Genomic DNA, 18433 nt, shown 5'->3' on the forward strand with positions numbered 1-18433 from the left:
ATATCTCTTGGAAATCCTTATGCACCTTCAAGGTATGTGTCCTCAGTTTGAAGACTATTAACTTAGAGAATGTATTTCAATAGCCCACAGAAGCTACATGATTAATCAAAGATAGATCTCAAGTTAACTTCTTCTGTCAGGCAGAGGCAGGAGATCCATTGCAGGACTCCAATGCCTTAGGAGATGGAGGCCCTATTATACTGGAGGAACTTGGACCCCTGAATGACTGAATAGAGCAAAGTCCTCCTGCAAGCCCATGTAGGTGTAGATGAGAAATAAACCTCTGCTGTGTTAAACCACTGAGATCTCGGGATTGTTTGTTATGGCATTTAGCCTCCCTGACTAATAGGGTAGCTGATGGTACTAGATCGGGTCTCAGTACTACAGGGATGAAGTGGCCTTGTAGCTAAGAACTACAATGTCCAGGTAGGGAATTGAATAGGAATCATAGCCAATTCTCTGGGGATACGGCAGTGCCAGGGAGAGCCTGGATGGGGCCAAATCAAAGAGAATAGACTACAGGTTGCACCAACTACAGGCTTCATAGCAGATGCCAGGAGAATTCCCAGGAGTGGGGCCAGACAACTACCCTCACTGGACATCAGATAACACACATCCACAGTCAGTTATCACCTTCTCCCTCCAGTACCTCAAGGACACAACAAGTTCTCGAATATCCAACCATTGTTTTGAGGAGGGAAAGGAAATTCCAAAAGACTGACTGTTTATCTAAAGAGACCATCTAATCCGCCCTTGATAGGGAATAGAACTTTCAATAGAAGAAACATTTAAACTGAAGGCAGACTGTTAGAATTGGAAGAGTCCAAGATATCTTTAACTGGAAAATCCAAGATTTTCCATTACTCAGAGTCATAGAAAATAATTGATTTTTTTGGAGAGGGGCACATTAATTATGTACGAATGAGTTTGTGACTCTGCTACTTTTTTTATTTTCATGCTGTAGCTGTGAAATGTAGTTCAGATTAAAAATAGATGTGGAAAAAAGTTTTTAAAAGTACACATATATGAATAAAACAGAATATTTCAGTACTTTCTATTTCCAAAATTTCAGTAATGGGAAGGAGTGCATGATCTGTGCATGGAAACAGATTCCCTAGAGATGTGGTTCAATATTAAATATCAAAGTACAGAGCATTGACAAGAAGTACAGTTTCTTTCTGAAAAACCACTTTATTAATGACATATTTTGTCAAATTGTTATGTGTGACTATTCCACTTCAATATACCTTGACAGGAAGGATAATTGATTAGCAGTTTTTACCAAGTCTACTGAAAAGAACAGAACTTTAATTTCACTTGACAGATTGTTAAATTGGGCTTTCATACCATCTGCGTAATTCAACTCAATTATTCTTTTGAGTCATAAATATACAACTGCCACATAATATAATATCTCTTAAAAAATAAAGTCCCCCAAAATAAAAAAAATCACGGAAGTTGATTGTCCCAGCATATAAACTACACAGCAGTCGCAAAGAGCTGCTTTTGGAAGGTGTATTAATGTTTCAGGCCACAAGGACTTCCTTCTTAGAGCATGCTCTTCAAACTCTATTTCTAGTGATGATGGTTTTCCACTTAGAAATTTATTCACACTTTCTCCCGGAGCTCCACCTTGTGACTAGTGGCCCCCAGTTTTGAGGCAGCTGGTTGTAATAATTAAAATGCACACTCTGGGGAGGCCCTGAGAGTCCCTCAGCTTCTCTCTGTTGTGGGACCTTACTTAATTTTCCTAACCACCTGATATTTTCTACTTCTGCATTCCTTTACTGGGTTCCTGTCAGTTTTCCTTCATTAGAAAATAAGTGCAATGAAAGCAGATCTCACTGACTTGCTCACCCCAGTACCCCAGTTCCTACAATGGCACTTGGTTCTTAATAGGAACTTAATAAATGTTTATGTAATGAGTAACTTTTGAATACTGGTCATGAAGTCATGTTTCCTTATAAGAAATTAATGAAGGAGGATCAAATCTTTTTAATTTATGGACAGTATCATGCTTTTAAGCCAGCCCTGGTGGTCTAGTGGTTAAGGTTCAGCACCCTCACTGGCATGGCCCAGTTCGTTTCTCGGGAACCACACCACCTGGTTGTCATACTGTGGCAGGTGGTGGCTATGTGTTGCTGTGATGCTGAAAGCTGTGCCACTGGTATTTTAAATACCAGCAGGGTCACCCATGGTGAACAGGTTTCAGTTGAGCTTCCAGACTAAGACAGACTAGGAAGAAGGACCTGGCCACCCACTTTTGAAAAAATTGGCCACGAAAACGCTATGAATAGCAGCAGAACATTGTCTGATACAGTGCTAGAAGGTGAGAGGATGGCGCAGGAAGACAGGGCAAGGGTTCCACTCTGCTGTACACAGGATCGCTAGGAGTTGGTATCAACTTGACGGCATTAACAACAAAATCATGCTTTTAATCATTATTTACTCCACTAACTAGTGACTCCACTAACTAGTCCAACACAAAAGGATATGGTTCCCCAAAACGATAGTTTACTAACTAGAACACGCCAAATAAACTCATTTATATAACACATGTATTTAGATTACTACTGGAGAGTAATTTATTTAGTACTTCCCAACATATCGTCTAGTCTGGTTGTAATGGGACTGTAATTTAGATCTTCAATTTTTCCTGTTTAAATTGAAGTCACATTTTATATCTTTTGGTTGTTGAGTGTTATGTATTATTTTATACCTTTAGTTTTAAATAAGGCCCATGAGTTTTAACAGTATTAAGATCTCGATAAATTCCTTTAAGCTTATCTACAAGACGTTTTTAACTATCAAACTTAGTCATCATTTAATAATTGAAAATTTTAGGCCACATTGTGTGGTTGCTTATGAAAGTGTGCTGCTATCCAAGATCTTTACTATTTAAAGAAAGATTATTTTTCTTCTCCTTTAGTTTGATAAGCGAGAACTAATAAAAATGAATATCACTCTAAATATTAGTTTAGAGCCCAGAACCTGTGAGTTTTAAGCTTAGAAATTAGTATTTCCCAAACCTAATCAGTTAAACTGATTGAATTTAACCCAAATCAGTTAAAACTGATTGAATTTAAAAGATTGCATTAAAAACAAACAAGAAACCTTTCAGAAGCCTTTTCTTTTGCCTCTCATATACAAGTGGAGGGTTTTAAAATTTGTTTTGCTCTCCCCTTCTCTCTTTTAAAGAATGAGTGTGAGTAAATGTCTTAATAGATACCAGATTAGTTTAAAAATTCCCCCCAAATTTTGGTAGAAACATTAATGCAAAAACTATTATTCACATTGGTTTGAGAGTCTTCAATAGGGAGTTTCTTTTAATAGCTCCTGTTTTCTGAATAATAAGACTTGTATAATTTCCCCTTTTTAAGAATAGATCACAGTTTGGGGAAATGAATAAATTAACACTCATCTGATTTGGTTACAGTTCAAAACCAGTAATCACTTTAAGAATAATTCAAATAGTGTCACAATTTCACATTATAATGGCATCTGGTCTGGAAAGGAAAATACAGAGGAGACTCTCTTATGGTCTTCTTTACTTATCCTCATGGCTGTGGCCTTCTCTGACTTCATTATTATTGGTCATTCTTCTCAAGATCAGAAATGAAAATATTCTCTTCTAAATGGACTGTACTAAAGTTGGTTGTAGGATAGTAAGTATTCTCAAACCCTGCAAGTCTCCTGAAGATATGACTCTTGTGCTTGTATATGCAGAAGGAAAGTGTGGAAATTGCCAGAATTACTATCAGTGTCAGCGCCACTGCAAGAGGTACAATGCTGTGACTTGGTCCTGAAAGAAGGTGAAAAAAAGGAAAACTTCAATGACGATAAAGTAAGATAGATACTGTCACATAGTTATTTCTTATTTTATTATTTCTAAGAAAAATCAAAATCTTCCCTACTGTTCCGAACCTACCTTTTCCTGGATGTTCCTTTACTGTGTGAATATCTAAAATCAAATACAAAAACAATACTGAGATGAAATTTTCCTTTTAATTCAGCAAAATTATGTCATTACTTATAGCAGGGCTCAGCAAACTATGGCCCATGGATCAAATCTGTTTGCCTGTTTCTATAATTACTGTTTTTTGGAGCTCAGCCACACTCCTTCATTTATGTATTATCTATGGCTGCTTTCATCCTACAATGGCAGCGTGACAGAGACCATCATGGCCCCCAAAGCCTAAAATATGTACTATCTGGCCCTTTACAAGAAAAGTTTGCTGGCCCCTGATTTATAGTAATCATTATTAGTGCTCACAAACACATACGCTACTTTTTTTTTTAAGCTGAAGAACTCCCATCCAGTTTCAGCACTGTGCTGCAGTAAAAATATAAGTAAAACATAGTCTCTGCCTGCAAGGAACTCAGTTTGGTTGGGATCTGACATGGAGTCTGTCCAGCAATGATAAACTCCCTGCTTCTATGCAAGGATTTTAAAATCAACACCTTCTTACCTTTGTGGTCTCAAGAATCTTGGGAAATGAATAATGGCTCCTCCATTCAAAAAGTTAGATGGCTCTTGTTTGAGGATTTTCTACTGTAAAAACGTATCTCTTTCAAGTAAACTCTATCTCAAAATTCGAACTCTGCTATTTTGATCTAGGTAAAGATCCAGAGGATATGTAGAGAATGACCCAGAGGAAGATCAGTAAAGGATTTGTGAGTGGAGGAGGAAGTGCCTTGGTGCACTACTTATGCCCATTCACTCTTACAGACTTAAAAGAAACATCAACATTGTTACCAATAGTAAAACCATATTTTTGTGTGTGTGTGAGGAAGATTGGCCCTGAGCTAACATCTGTGCCAGTCTTCCTCTATGTTGTACGTGGGACGAGGCCACAGCATGGCTTGATGAGCAGCGGGCAGGTGCAGGTCCGAGCCCGCCAACCCCAGGCCGTCAAAGCGGAGCGCGCGAACTTAACCACTACGCCACCAGGCCAGCCCCAGACTATATTTTTTAAAAAACCTTTTTTTGCAACTTAAAAATAAAATTGTATAACTTTGCATAATATTATTTAAAACATGTATTAGTGTGTGTGTGTGTGTGAAGATACTTTTTAAAGAAAGACTGTTAAAAGAGTATTTATTCTCAGAAGGGAGGCAGTGAGCAGGTGTAGAAGGAGCCCATGGCCAGAAAATTTGGAGTGTAATCCTCCATGTAGCCTCAGTTTGGACAACTACTTTTCTCATCTGTAAAATGGGAATATCTTATCTGCTTGACTGCCATGGAAAGTTGCTGTGAAGTACGAAAGAGGTATCCTACGTGTTATAGGAAGCTCTAAAGTCCTATACGGACACGGAGTATTTCTGATTTGTTCTTGATGCTTAAATGCTAGTGATCACTTGGGCAAACTATTTATTAGGCTTAGTCCTGTTTTCCATACAGAGTTGATATTGACACTACTGGGGCTTCAAACATTGGTGCCACATCTACCAATTTTTTGCTCCTTCATTCCCAGTATCTCATCAGTTACCAAGGCCTGATCATTCTCTTTTCCCATTTCTACCCTCCTTTTTTGTCCCTAGTTCTGTCACTCAAATTAAAATTGCCTCCCTTTACATCCAGATAAGTGTGACTCCACTGCAGCTGTCTACAGAGCACATAGGAGGTCCCTGCCTCCTTCACCATGAGGTTCAGCTCTTCACAGCACTCTCTGTGAATGGATCCTACATCACTGCCCAATTTTACTCCCATCGCCACCCAATGTGAGCCCTTCACTCCAATCTAAGCCCATTCTCAACTGCTGCCTTTAGTCATGCTGGGACTTTGTCCGAAATGCCTTCCCTCCTCTGTTCTCTTCATCCTTTGGGATTCCAAAGCCTCATCTTCTCTCTGAAGCCTTCTCCAGTGGCCCAGGCCACACCAATCCCTCCTTCTTTATAATACTAGTATCTAGAACTGTTGCAATTATTATAAACATTGTGCTACGTCAATGATCTCATTAACAGCCTATTTTAGAAATCCCTGCTATTGTTTGCAACTGACTATAATTTTCTGGGTTAGATTTCTAAAATGTCCTTACAAACTAAGTATGTAGCTCAAGATGAAGCTAAATAGTGACTTTTATGACATAGCTTGCAACAGAGAATCACATCTACTTATTTATAACAGAGATGCCTAGGCCTAGATTATATTTCCTGGGACCAAAGATGAACCTTAAAAATTCTAAGTAGGAGTGGCCAGAATGAGGCTAGCTGGTTTACATTTCTGGCTCTATTTGCTTGAGGTAAACTGCTTTTTTGCCCATTAGGTTAACAGCTGGGTGACACAAGAAAGTCATAGTCCTTGAATTGATTTATAATGCTTTTTTTTTTCATATCAGAGGAAGAAGGAGCTGCAATGTCCTTTGACTTTTTTGATGTAGACCGAGAAGATAATGTCAGAATCTATCTGAATCCTCTCTGAATACTTGGATTTTAAAACCTTTAAATGCTAAGGAGGTGGGTCAACATTAATCAGAGTAGAATCAAAATGAAGAATCACCCTCTAACTTTACTCACCTGCCTCCATTTTACATATGAATCCTTTTTTTTCTTGGCATGGGGATAACTGCCACATTCCTTCGGGGATCCTCAGGGCAACACACAGATGCGGTTGGACGTGGTCCATCTCTGGCTTCCGAATGCCCCAGTTTGACTGGTCTGTGGGAGTTCCATCAAACCACTTTATGGTTTCGTCTGTGGAAAAATTGCTGACTTATTATGAATTATGTGCATGGTTATCAAACATACTAAGACTGGAATGAACCACAAAAAGCAGCCCCTAAATTTAATGAGACTTTCTTCTTATTTAATGCATTCAACTCAGTAGGTACAGTCACGAACTTAACAATAAAAGGTAGGTATTAGTAAAGATGCCTTGTGAACAACTCTATTTATTTTAGATATATTGTTCTAATTTAGTTCATTTAGGATATGTTTCTTAATGTAACAGTTTGAATTTTGAAATATTCCATATCATTATAATCAATTTAAAGAATTCATTTCATAAACCAAACTAATCAATATAGAGAAAAATCCAATAGGACCTAACATCCAAATCATTACAAAATGGCTCACTTTCTGAAAGAATTTTATAGTGAGTTTCTTTGAATAGCAAGCGAGTGGTGTACCAAGGGGTGGGGGTGGTGGGAGAGTCCACCCATGTATAGGCAATAAGAGGGTGCATTATCTGAAAAGGATTTAGATAAAAACTAAAAGTCGGTCAGCTTTTTATTGCCACCATGTGCTAGAAATTCTAAACAAGATCGGTGATGGAAATACTCCTCCTCACCAGGGTGGACCCTTCTCCACTTTGGTACAACACTCTAACAAGCTTTCTATACCAATTAAAATAATTTTCTTTTTTTTTTTACACTTTTTTTTTTTCCCCTCCCAAAGCCCCAGTGCATGGTTGTATATTCTAGTTGTAAGTCCTTCTAGTTCTTCTATGTGAGCCATCGCCACAGCACAGCTACTGACAAACGAGTGGTGTGGTTCCATGCCTGGGAACCGAACCCGGGCCGCCAAAGCAGAGCGTACTGAACTTTAACCACTAGGCCATCAGGGCTGGCTCTAAAATAATTTTCTTTACATGTACTTTCAATAACCATCACTTACATAAAGGAAAGACTACCATGCTCTTATTTGATTACAAACTCTGGTTTTTATGAGTAGCAAGTAACAATTCTAATAGCACAATTTATCACTGAAACACTTCCATTACTCTATGGTGTTTTTATAACATTTAGGAACCTGGGGTAGTTTCAAGTAAATATGGTTTTGGTGTCTATGACTTAGCCTGTGACTATAAAGTTCCAGTTAAGCATCTTCATGATGTGAGGGTAAGTATAAGATAAACTGTTTGTTTTCACTTTTGGTACTGTGGGAGTATTTTAAAGGACAAGACGGTAGAGAGAAAAGAGTTAGCAATGTTGTCTTCGCAAGAAATGGCTTTAGGACTCATGCTATTTTTTCACAGCAAGTGTATCCAATGAGAGCGTTCCGGTTTGCAGAAGCCATTTTCATTGGCGTTGACCACTGTGTATTTATTTATGCCCTCTCCTCTTCTCTACCCAAATTACTTACTGTCACCATCAAACTGAGCATTCAACCAAACCATGTGGACAGAAGAAACAAAAGCAGAAAGCTCTTCTAGGAGAAATGAGTTTTCAGCCTCGTCCTTGATTGTCAAAAGATTAGATCCTATAAAAGAGACCGACAGCAAATGAACAAGTATTTGTGTTTACACATAAATACAATTTAAAATAATGTCTCCTATACCATAATTTGTAAAGTTCAGGCTTTGAAAAGTGAAAATTCTCATTGTAAATAAGTGATTTTTGATTAAAAATTTAAAAGTAAAACTACATTTATTAAAAGATACAAGCTTGTACTTTAGAAGTTAAAGCGTAGAATATTAATTTTAGGGAACATTAAAAATTCATAATTCAAATACATTCAAAAGGAACATTTTCTTGGGAAAACACAGCATTCTGAGACAGCACCTTAGGTTTTCAAATTCTATACTGAACATTGAGTTTCATATATCAGCCATTCCCCAAACAAGCAAATTCAATAGTATTTATTTTTCCAATGGTTTTTGTTGCTCCTAAAGCCACCAAATAATCAGACAAATGAAGAAAACCACATTGTTTACTGAAATGTCAAGAAGGAGCACATTGAAAGCATTTCACCATCACAAAAGAATTACCTTCCTTTTTGCAAAATTCATGAGCAGTCTCAAAACTTGTACTGTCTAGGACTGTAGAAAAACTGTAGCAATTACTTTTGAATTTTATCCACGGGATAGATGTTTCTGAGCACAACTCTGGGTATCCAAATGCTCTTGTTTCTGTAAACAGAAATCAGCTATGATTTCAGGGTGGTGACTGGATTTGTTTATTGAGATAAACATTGCATTACATTCTATGAAAGACCAAGATAAATATATGTGATGAGATTTTCACGGTAATACTCTGAAAGAGTGGGTTTAATGTAAATGGTTATAAAACTAGGACTAGTTTATAGCATTTCTGGCAGAAATAATCTTTACCTACACATAACAGAGTATATTAATGCATAGCTCCATGGGCTTAGTTTGGGTGCTGCCTCGGTGAGGATGGCTGTCTTTCATGTTTACAATTAGTATCCTCACGGTCGGAAAAACTGGGGGATGTGATTCACAGAAGTACCGGCAGCTGAATGGCACTTCCAAATGTACAAAATGTGTTCCATGCAGTGCTGAATATTACAGATTTAAAAATTCCTTACCTACTAGTAGACCTACGAGAGAAAATAATGCATTCAATAAAATATCATAACATAACCTAACCTAACACGTAACTAAGGGAAATTTGGGGTGGACTTTGCTTCAGAGGGCAAGCATGAGAGTCAGACACACCCATGTGAGATCCTGGGTGTATGGCTGTGGGTATGTTACCCAACCTCCTTACACTTTGGTTTCTTTATCTATAAAAGAGAGCTAATAACAACATCTTTTTTACAACTTGAGAAGTTTAAATAACCTAGTGCCTGAAACCTCTTAAGCACTCAATAAATGCAGTGTTATTGAAAAGGGAAGACTAACTTTTATGGTGTTTTAGAAGCAGAATTAGCTTTTCCAATATATGTGGCTAACATTTACACTTTTATTGTGAATTCTTTTTTTTTTCTTTTTTTTTGCTGAGGAAGATTCACCCTGACCTAACATCCGCTGCCAATCCTCCTCACTTTTTTTGTTTTTTTTGCTTGAGGAAGATTAGCCTTGAGCTAACATCTGTGCTCCTCTACTTTGTACGTGGGACACCACCACAGCATGGCTGGTGAGTGGAGTAGGTCTGTGCCTGGGATCTGAATGCCTGAACCCAGGCCGCTGAAGCAGAGTGTGCAGAACTTTAACCACTTGGCCACAGGGCCAGGCCCAATACTGAACTGTTTGGACTTGAAGTTACATAATGTGTATGCTAGTGGACTGACAGTATCCAGAATGTAAGTACATACATGCACTTTTAGTAAATGAGAAATTTAAAAAGAAACCAGCTAGTGTTAAGGAACTCTCTTTGTGTACACCATAGCAATCAAGAGAAAGGGGACGTGGTATAATGGGATAAATATCACATCAGAGAGCCAGGAAACTTGGCTTCTACTCCTGGGGCTGTTGCCGGATATCTATGAGATCTTCACGAAGCTATGTAATGCTCTGAGTTTGTTTCATCTTTAAAATAAAGTTCATCTGGTTGGACCCAGTGAACTTAAAGTGTAATGAGGTGTTATTATTATTATATAATATAAATATATATACTATGAATATAAATATTATTATCATTATTATTATTATGACTCTAGAATCCTATTAGTCTTTGACTTAAACATAAATCCTCAGTTTGGCATTCAAGGTCTTCCACACACGTTCCTAACTCACCTTTCTAGCCTAATTTCCCATCTCTTCCTACCTGTAACCTGCGATGCAGGAAAATCTCAACACTTGCTTTGCCTTATACATGCCCAGTCCTTTCTTCCTTCCATGTCTTTGCCCAACCTTTTCTGTTGCGAATGCCTCTCCACGCCCCATCATTGTCCCGTTTACATTCCACCCATTCTTCAAAGCCAGTCTCCACAGTCACTTCCTTCAAGAAGCCTGTCTACTTTTCCCCAAGTGGATATGATGCACTCTTTTTCTCGCCCCACAACACTTGCTACCTCTCTTATATAGTTTGGTAGCCCTGCTTTGTATAACAATTATTTGTCTGTACATCATGTACCAGACCAGAGGCTTCTTGAGAGCAGATACTTCTCACTACTCTTCCTCATAGCTCCTGCTTAGCACAGTGCCTTGCATACAGTGGGTGCACAGTACATATTTCTTAAGTCAAACAGAATTGAACCTACCAGTGGGCACATGACAAATGGCTCCTTGCAGAAATGACTCGCAGGCTGTGCTACTCCAGCGTCCACTGGTGTCAGCAAAAACACAGTCACCCAGGAAGGATGACTCGTCGTCTTTCCAAAAAGTGAAGGAGGATTTGGTGCCATCTGACCAGTCAAAATGAAGACCATTCTGTGGAGGGAAATTGAGCACTCATTTCCTTGCCAAGACTGCTGGTGGCATCATTCAATGCTGTCTGAGAAGCCCTCACTTCACACATAGATTTATTTTTTCACATCTAGATTTATATTTTAGGGGGTCTAGAATAGCTTGCAAATATGTCCTCACAAAAAATCTTCCATGAGCAGTATCTTTTTTGGTTTTTGGGAATCCTTGGCTCCCTGCCACCATAACTTTCCAGTAAGCAATCAGAGTGCAGTTGGATCAGTATCTTGTTCTTTACACCAAACTAAATTTCAGATTGATCAAAGATTCAAACATAAAATTAAAAACATAAAAGTGCTAAAGAAAAGCTGGCTAAATATTTTATACTCTTGGTGTGAGGAAAATGTTTCTAAGTCTGATACAAAATCCAGAGGTCATAAAGCAAAACTGACTACATAAAGTTAAAGCATTCTGTAATACAAAAATACAATGAACAACCATGAAATACCATCCTTTCACCTATCCCACTGGCAAGGATTAAAATTTTGACATACTCAGTGTTCACAAAGATGTGAAAAAACTAGATATTATCATATACTGTGGTAAATTGGTGCAGACTTTTGGAGGGCAATATGGCACCACTTGTTAAAATTTAAAGTGGACTTAGTAATTTCACTTCTGGGAATTTATCCTACTTGTACAACGACATTTGTTGTGCGTTGTTCGTAATTGTGAAAAATTGGGAATGTCTGTATGTCCATTCACAGGAGGATGCTTTAATAAATTGTGGTCTATCCTTATGTGCTTCTGTCCCAAAGAATGTTAGGGTTAGATTTTTATGTGCTGACATGGAAAGCTGTACAAGGTACATTAAACAAAAAAGCAAGTTTAAGGAAACTATATATAGCATGATCTCATTTGTATTTTAAAAACAATATACAGAGGCTTGCCCCGTGGCTTAGTGGTTAAGTGCGCGCACTCTGCTGCTGGCAGCCTGGGTTCACATCCCCGGCGCGCACCGACGCACCGCTTCTCCGGCCATGCTGAGGCCATGTCCCACATACAGCAACTAGAAGGATGTGCAACTATGACATACAGCTATCTACTGGGGCTTTGGGTGGTGGGGGGAAGGAGGATTGGCAATAGATGTTAGCTCAGAGCCGGACTTCCTCGGCAAAAAAAGGAGGATTAACATGGATGTTAGCTCAGGGCTGATCTTCCTCAAAAAAAAAAAAAATGTATACAGCACCTTTAAAAAAATAAATAAATAAAAAAATAAAAACAATGTACAGGGGCTGGCCCTGTGGTCTAGTGGTTAAGTTCAGTGCGCTCAGCTTCACTGGCCCAGGTTTGGTTCTCAGGCGTGGACCTACACCACTCTTTGGCGGCCATGCTGTGGTGACGGCCCGCAGACAAAACAGAGGAAGACTGGCATGGATGTTAGCTCAGGGCAAATCGTCCTCAAGCAAAAGGAGGAAGATTGGCAACAGATGTTAGCTCAGGGCGAATCTTCCTCAGGAAAAAAAAAAATATATATATACACACACGCACACACACACACATATTCATCCATTACATGTGTATATATGTGCATACACAGAAAATTTCTAAATAACACACAAGAAACTGTTTACAGTGATTGACCTTGGAGAGTAGAACTAGAGGTCAGGATGGAATAGATTTACTTTTCACTAATCTGAGTGTGTAATACTTTTATTAAAAAAAAGAAAACAAGGGGCCGGCCCGGTGGTGCAAGAGGTTAAGTGCATGCGCTCCGCTGTGGCGGCCCCGGGGTTCGCCGGTTCGGATCCTGGGCGCGTACCGACGCACTGCTTGGCAAGCCATGCTTGGCAGTGTCCCATATAAAGTGGAGGAAGATGGGCATGGATGTTAGCCTAGGGCCAGTCTTCCTCGGCAAAAAAAAGAGGAGGATTGGCAGATGTTAGCACACGGCTGATCTCCTCACAAAAAAAAAAAAAAGGAAACTAAAAAAATGTTTACTCTCCAAACCACATACCTAGAGTGGGAAAATAACCCACGTGTTAAATTCCAAGGGGGACTGAATTAATTAGTAACTAAATTTCTAGCCAGGAAGCATGATTCATTTTTCTCTGGGATTCCTTAAATGCAACAAATTACCCAAATGCAGGTGCCTGAGTTTAGGATGTGTTCCAGCACACACATGAGGCAGTATCCTGAAATTTCTCAGAAACTTTCAGAGAACCTTAGAAGGGCATTAATTTCCAGAAATTAGGCAAGTGAATGTTTACTCTAAGAAGGTATACACCTTTACTTTGTAGTCATAGGATGCTCATAAAGTTGGCCAGTAGTTATTGTATAAACCCATTACTTAGATGTTACATTTACTATTATTTCTGGGAATTTTTTTTCTGTGCTAATCTCAATGGCTATATCATTAAGGAGGTAGATGTGAAACTTAATTATGCAAAGATTGTCTAAGGGATTTGAGGACACCTACGTCTGCAGTGAACAGTCCAATCCAGTGGGCATGTCCTAGCCGGTTGAGGATAACAGTGAGGAAGGACTGGTGATACTGGTCTGTAATGCTGACCAGTTCTGCTCCATGCATCAGGCAGGTTTTTGTCGCTGTATACCAAGTCATATTTGCATTAATTATTTTGTAAGTTCTGTTTCCATATTCTAAGGTATTGGGGATTGGATACATATCAGATGTATTTACACCATGTCCAGAAGTATCTAGAACAAGAACAACAAAAATCATTTGTAGCATCTGGATGAGAAAGGGAGAGGCAAAGCTTAGCATGGATCACTGTCACAATGATCCATGCTGTTGTTAACATCAGAGTTTTTCTTTCCAGAATTGACTATTTTAAAATGTGGACACTACCTGAGAGCGTAGGTGATGCCAAAGAATTAGAATACTTAGGAAATTTAATGAATGAGTTTCTTAAAAAATATAAATATATATTGAACAATTTCTAGAAAGTTTCCCATTTTTGACAGTCTCTGGTCAAAATGACCATTTTTTGGTGGAACTAATGTGATCTCCTTAGGCAGGTTTCTTTCTACTAGCTATACTTGGCCTAACATATGCTGCTCTGGGAGAAATTAATACTTACTAAGAGAATATTGACATATTTTATGTAGTCATATATTGCATTGCAAACATAATTTAATGACTGCATATTCTCAAATACAACACTATTAAACTTTTGAGACTGTATGATAGTTGCTATTGTGTTTAAAGTTTACATTATAAATTTTAAAAAAAGGTTTAAAAATTAAGCTAATAAATGCTTAGGAACACACACAGGTCTTATAAAGAGTTGCTATTAATGTATCACCTGGCAGAGTCAAGATTTATAAATTAAGAGGCAAGGTTTTCCCGTATGTGATCATTGGTGCTTTCTTGTTCATGAGCGGCTGTGATCATGTGAAAACTAAGCCCGTGTTTTACATATAGATGTTTCCTCTTTAATATGTGCATTTGCCTTTTTGCTCTGTATTATATTATGTACTAGGATAGGCTAAATTTAGAAAACCTAAATCACAAAAACAAAGTAAGAGTTTCTGAACTGTCTGATCCAAAGTGGCCAGGATTTCTCTCCGTATACGGGTTTTATTACATTTGGGCTTGAAAAGGAGCATGGTGAGGTGTGGATAGGTGAGAAGACCTCCGACTCAACCCTAGTTCTGACCCTAAATGTCTAAGAAAACTTGGGCAAAGTAGTTGCTCTCTAAACCTCAAATTTCTGGTCTGTAAGATTAGTAAGGCCTTCCTTAGGGGGTGTGGGTAGAATTCAATGAGATACATACATGGGGCACTTAACTATACTACCTAGGACATAGCAGGCACTCAATAAATGTTTGTTCTTGTTCCCCTCTCCTCCTCTTGTCACACTCTCCCAAATAAATATGGCAAAGTGGGAATTTGACTTTTACCTGAAACTGTTATCTCAACACAGCAGTAGTACATATTGTAAAGCCAAAGTGAAATTAATCTATTTACCAACTAAATTGTGATGGACCACACTTTTATCATCTGTTTATTCTTTGCCAGAAGTCTGTTTGCCAGCCTATGTACGAAGCCCACGGTTATTTATACAAAACCAATGGAATACCAAAGTAGCTATTTAAAAATGATAACAATTATTAAAATTAAAGTTACTGAAATTCTTTGTATATCTGACCCAAATACCAAATTAACTATTTTTTTCCCACTAAGTTATGCACCTGTATTTTCACACATATGAATTTCTCCCTATGTAATTGATTTCTTCAAGTTTCAAAACATAAGTGATTTGAACAACATGATTTTGCCACCCGTTGCCGTGAAAAAGAAAGATCCATTGGAAACCAAGTTCCAAACTAGGGTTCTTGACTTTGCCCTTGTCTCTCTTTTTATTCTGATATCTTTATTCTTTCAGGCCGATAAGAGACTTTAGGCTCAAAGCCCAATGTAAACACATATTTCTGTGGCACGTAAAGACGACGAGCAGAATTTGGGTATTCATTGTTGACTACAAGAATTTGTGTAGTTGAATAATATTTCTTGGAAATAATAATTATGAAAACAACTCTCATTTGTTAAACATATGCTGGGAACTGACTAAGCATTGTATATACATAGAATCTGTGAGATAGCTATTATCCCATTTTACAGATTCAGAAATCAAGTTTCAGAGAAGAGAAGAAACTTGACTGACAGTTTATTTACAGAGGTGGCGTGGGAACCTAGGAGTGGTGTGAACTCCAGCGCCTATGCTCTCAACCACCACTACTCTATACTACTTCCAAAAGAGCATGTACACTGTTAGTCCCAATAATGATAGAGAAAGTGGTCTGAGAGTACATTTCAACAAGAGGTCAACATCAAGGTCATAGAACAGAATCATCAGATTTAACTGAGAGACCTTGAGTGTATTACTTATTTTTTCTAAGCCTCAAGTTCCTCATCTGTAAAATGGGGAGACTTTTACCTACTTCATAGAATTGTTGTGAGGATTTTATGGCATAATGCTTATAAAGCCAAGACACGGTGCCAGGCACATCATGAGTGTGCAAGTACATACTATATTGATACTATTTCCTTCCCCATGAGACTCTGCTTTTCTCAAAATTCTCTTGCTATAACTGATCTGCTGTCTTCTTTCGGTTCCTGACCACTACTGTGTGATAAGTGTGAACTACGAAATGGGGTTTCCCTGGAACCACTTTTCTGAGGATGGGTTGATATTTAGTACCATTAAAGTGTTCACATGTATGCAACACTAAGTGGTATCATTCATATTCCAAGTAAACATAGGCTGCCCAGAATTCCACACAGCTCCAGATGCAAACTATGGCCTTCTAGGCTGCCATGGTACAGGGAAGCGGAGCAATTAGTAAAAGCACGAGATGTGAGCTATTGTTGTTGTTGTTTTTATTTTTATTACTCAAGGTCACTTACAGTGCATTCACACTGTTCATGGACACCATTGGCTACTTGTAATAGGATGGCTTTGGTATTTCACTCCAGAAGTCATTGGGGGTTCTGACCATCAGATCGAGAACCATGCTGCATGCCATATTTAGCCACAGAGACCATTTTTAGGGTTCCAAGAAAGGCGTAAGTATCGAGTTGGTTTATTTCCTTGACTTTTTCCCAACATTTTCTCAATGTCTTTTTTATTGCCTGAACAGACACATAATCCCAGAACAAAGCAATAAAGCCTTTTAATATGACCAAAATGGATGCATAAACTTGGTCATCACTCAAGGGGTCTCTGCAGTCCTTAGAACCCCACTAAAGGCTATAATCCTGTGATAGTAGAGATTAAATGACCATTTACAAGTAAAGCTCAAAGAATAAGTGCCTAGCACTGTTAGCTATGAAACCGTCAGTTATACAGTGTGTGAAACAAACATGGAAGAGAAGAGTGGACCACGGAAATGAAAAGAATAAAAAAGCAAATATTTCTTACCTTGCATTTTTTCACAAACAAACCCGTAACCTTCTTTTCCGCAGTCTTCAAAATACCATTTTCCAGTGAAATGAAAATTAGGATTACTTGACAGCAGGGCACAGAGGGGAATGTGTTTTTGAACTTTGGTGGTGTTATGACTTGGAATCTTTAAAGGAATACATGTTTTCAAAAAAAATGGTAACATATAACATTATTATAACTGACATTTTTATTAAGGACATAATTTAAAAAATGCAAACACCATTATTCCTTTATTTGCATTTAATAAGCCTGTTCACAAATCACTTCATAACCTACAAAATAAATAATTATTGTGATGAGTAAAGTAATTACATTTATGGAACACATGAAAATTATATGAAATTATATTATTAAAAATCAATATATTAATAACTGACTAATAAAAATTATGCCTACAAAATATAAGTAAAAGAAACTTTCATAAACTAGTCTCCAATAGGATCTCTTCCTAAAATGACTTGTAAAAAATAAATCTAAAAACTTACATTTATTTTATCAAATGGAGACCAGTTAGAATATGCCACAGGCTTTCCATTTAGCCATTTTTCATAATCATCATTTTGTAATCCTATCCACACATTAGTGGTCTGGCCGAAGAGATTCATAGTAATGAAAGCTGAAAAATAGGAATACATTATCAAATTTAATACCATATAAACTATTTGGGTTTTGATAATTCAAACTATCATTGAATTCTGTTTATAGCTATGATTTTATTTAAATGACTGCAAAACTTAATTACAAATCAATTGTAGGAATTTGTTACTTTGTCCTTATTAAGGTAATGCAGTCTCTTTCACTTCTGTTTCAGTTTAAATCGACAGAAATTAGCTGGCTAAGCCTGGGCTTTCAACATATCATTAACAAAACAATTTCTAGTGTTCTTTCAATGCCTTTCTAAACAAAACAGGATTTATTTGCTAAAGCATATAATTGCCTAAATATCAAATAAAAGTGTATGAGTAAATCTAAAGGCGTCTAAAAAATTATACCATGCAATTATAATAGACTATGCCTCAGATTATTTTAGCCATTTTGTAATACAGATCATAAATATGTCCATATTCTTTCCACTACTACTGGTGAGACAAAAGCCTCCAAAAATCAGCAGTTTATAAGCAACGCAGTGTACTAACTTTTATAGATGTCATGATCTAAAGCTTATAGGTCAAACTGAAAATGTATGTGTCATCAGCAATAAAATACTTAAAATATTGATTTGAGGGGGCGGCCCCTTGGCGTAGCGGTTAAGTGTGTGAGCTCCGCTGCTGGCGGCCCAGGTTCGGATCCTGGGTGCTCACCCATGCACTGCTTGTCAGGCCATGCTGAGGCGGCGTCCCATATAAAGTGGAGGAAGATGGGCACGGATGTTAGCCCAGGGCCAGTCTTCCTCAGCAAAAAGAGGAGGACTGGCATGGATGTTAGCTCAGGGCTGATC

At 37.9% G+C, this 18433-nt stretch overlaps 1 protein-coding gene across 1 annotated transcript in view; it reads right to left on the minus strand.

Moving 5' to 3' along the window:
- Positions 1–1185: 1185 nt before the first annotated feature.
- Positions 1186–18433, minus strand: part of PLA2R1 (phospholipase A2 receptor 1) — a 112239-nt gene continuing 94991 nt past the window's right edge. Inside the window, 10 exon segments of the mRNA XM_058549073.1 lie at positions 1186–3592; positions 3594–3802; positions 3929–3961; positions 6517–6693; positions 8083–8199; positions 8708–8848; positions 10885–11053; positions 13506–13744; positions 16972–17119; positions 17481–17611. Of these exon segments, the coding sequence (XP_058405056.1) occupies positions 3548–3592; positions 3594–3802; positions 3929–3961; positions 6517–6693; positions 8083–8199; positions 8708–8848; positions 10885–11053; positions 13506–13744; positions 16972–17119; positions 17481–17611 (1409 nt within the window). The 3' untranslated portion in view covers positions 1186–3547.

Source organism: Diceros bicornis, chromosome 10 (assembly GCF_020826845.1).
Source record: "Diceros bicornis minor isolate mBicDic1 chromosome 10, mDicBic1.mat.cur, whole genome shotgun sequence".
Taxonomy (NCBI): domain Eukaryota; kingdom Metazoa; phylum Chordata; class Mammalia; order Perissodactyla; family Rhinocerotidae; genus Diceros; species Diceros bicornis.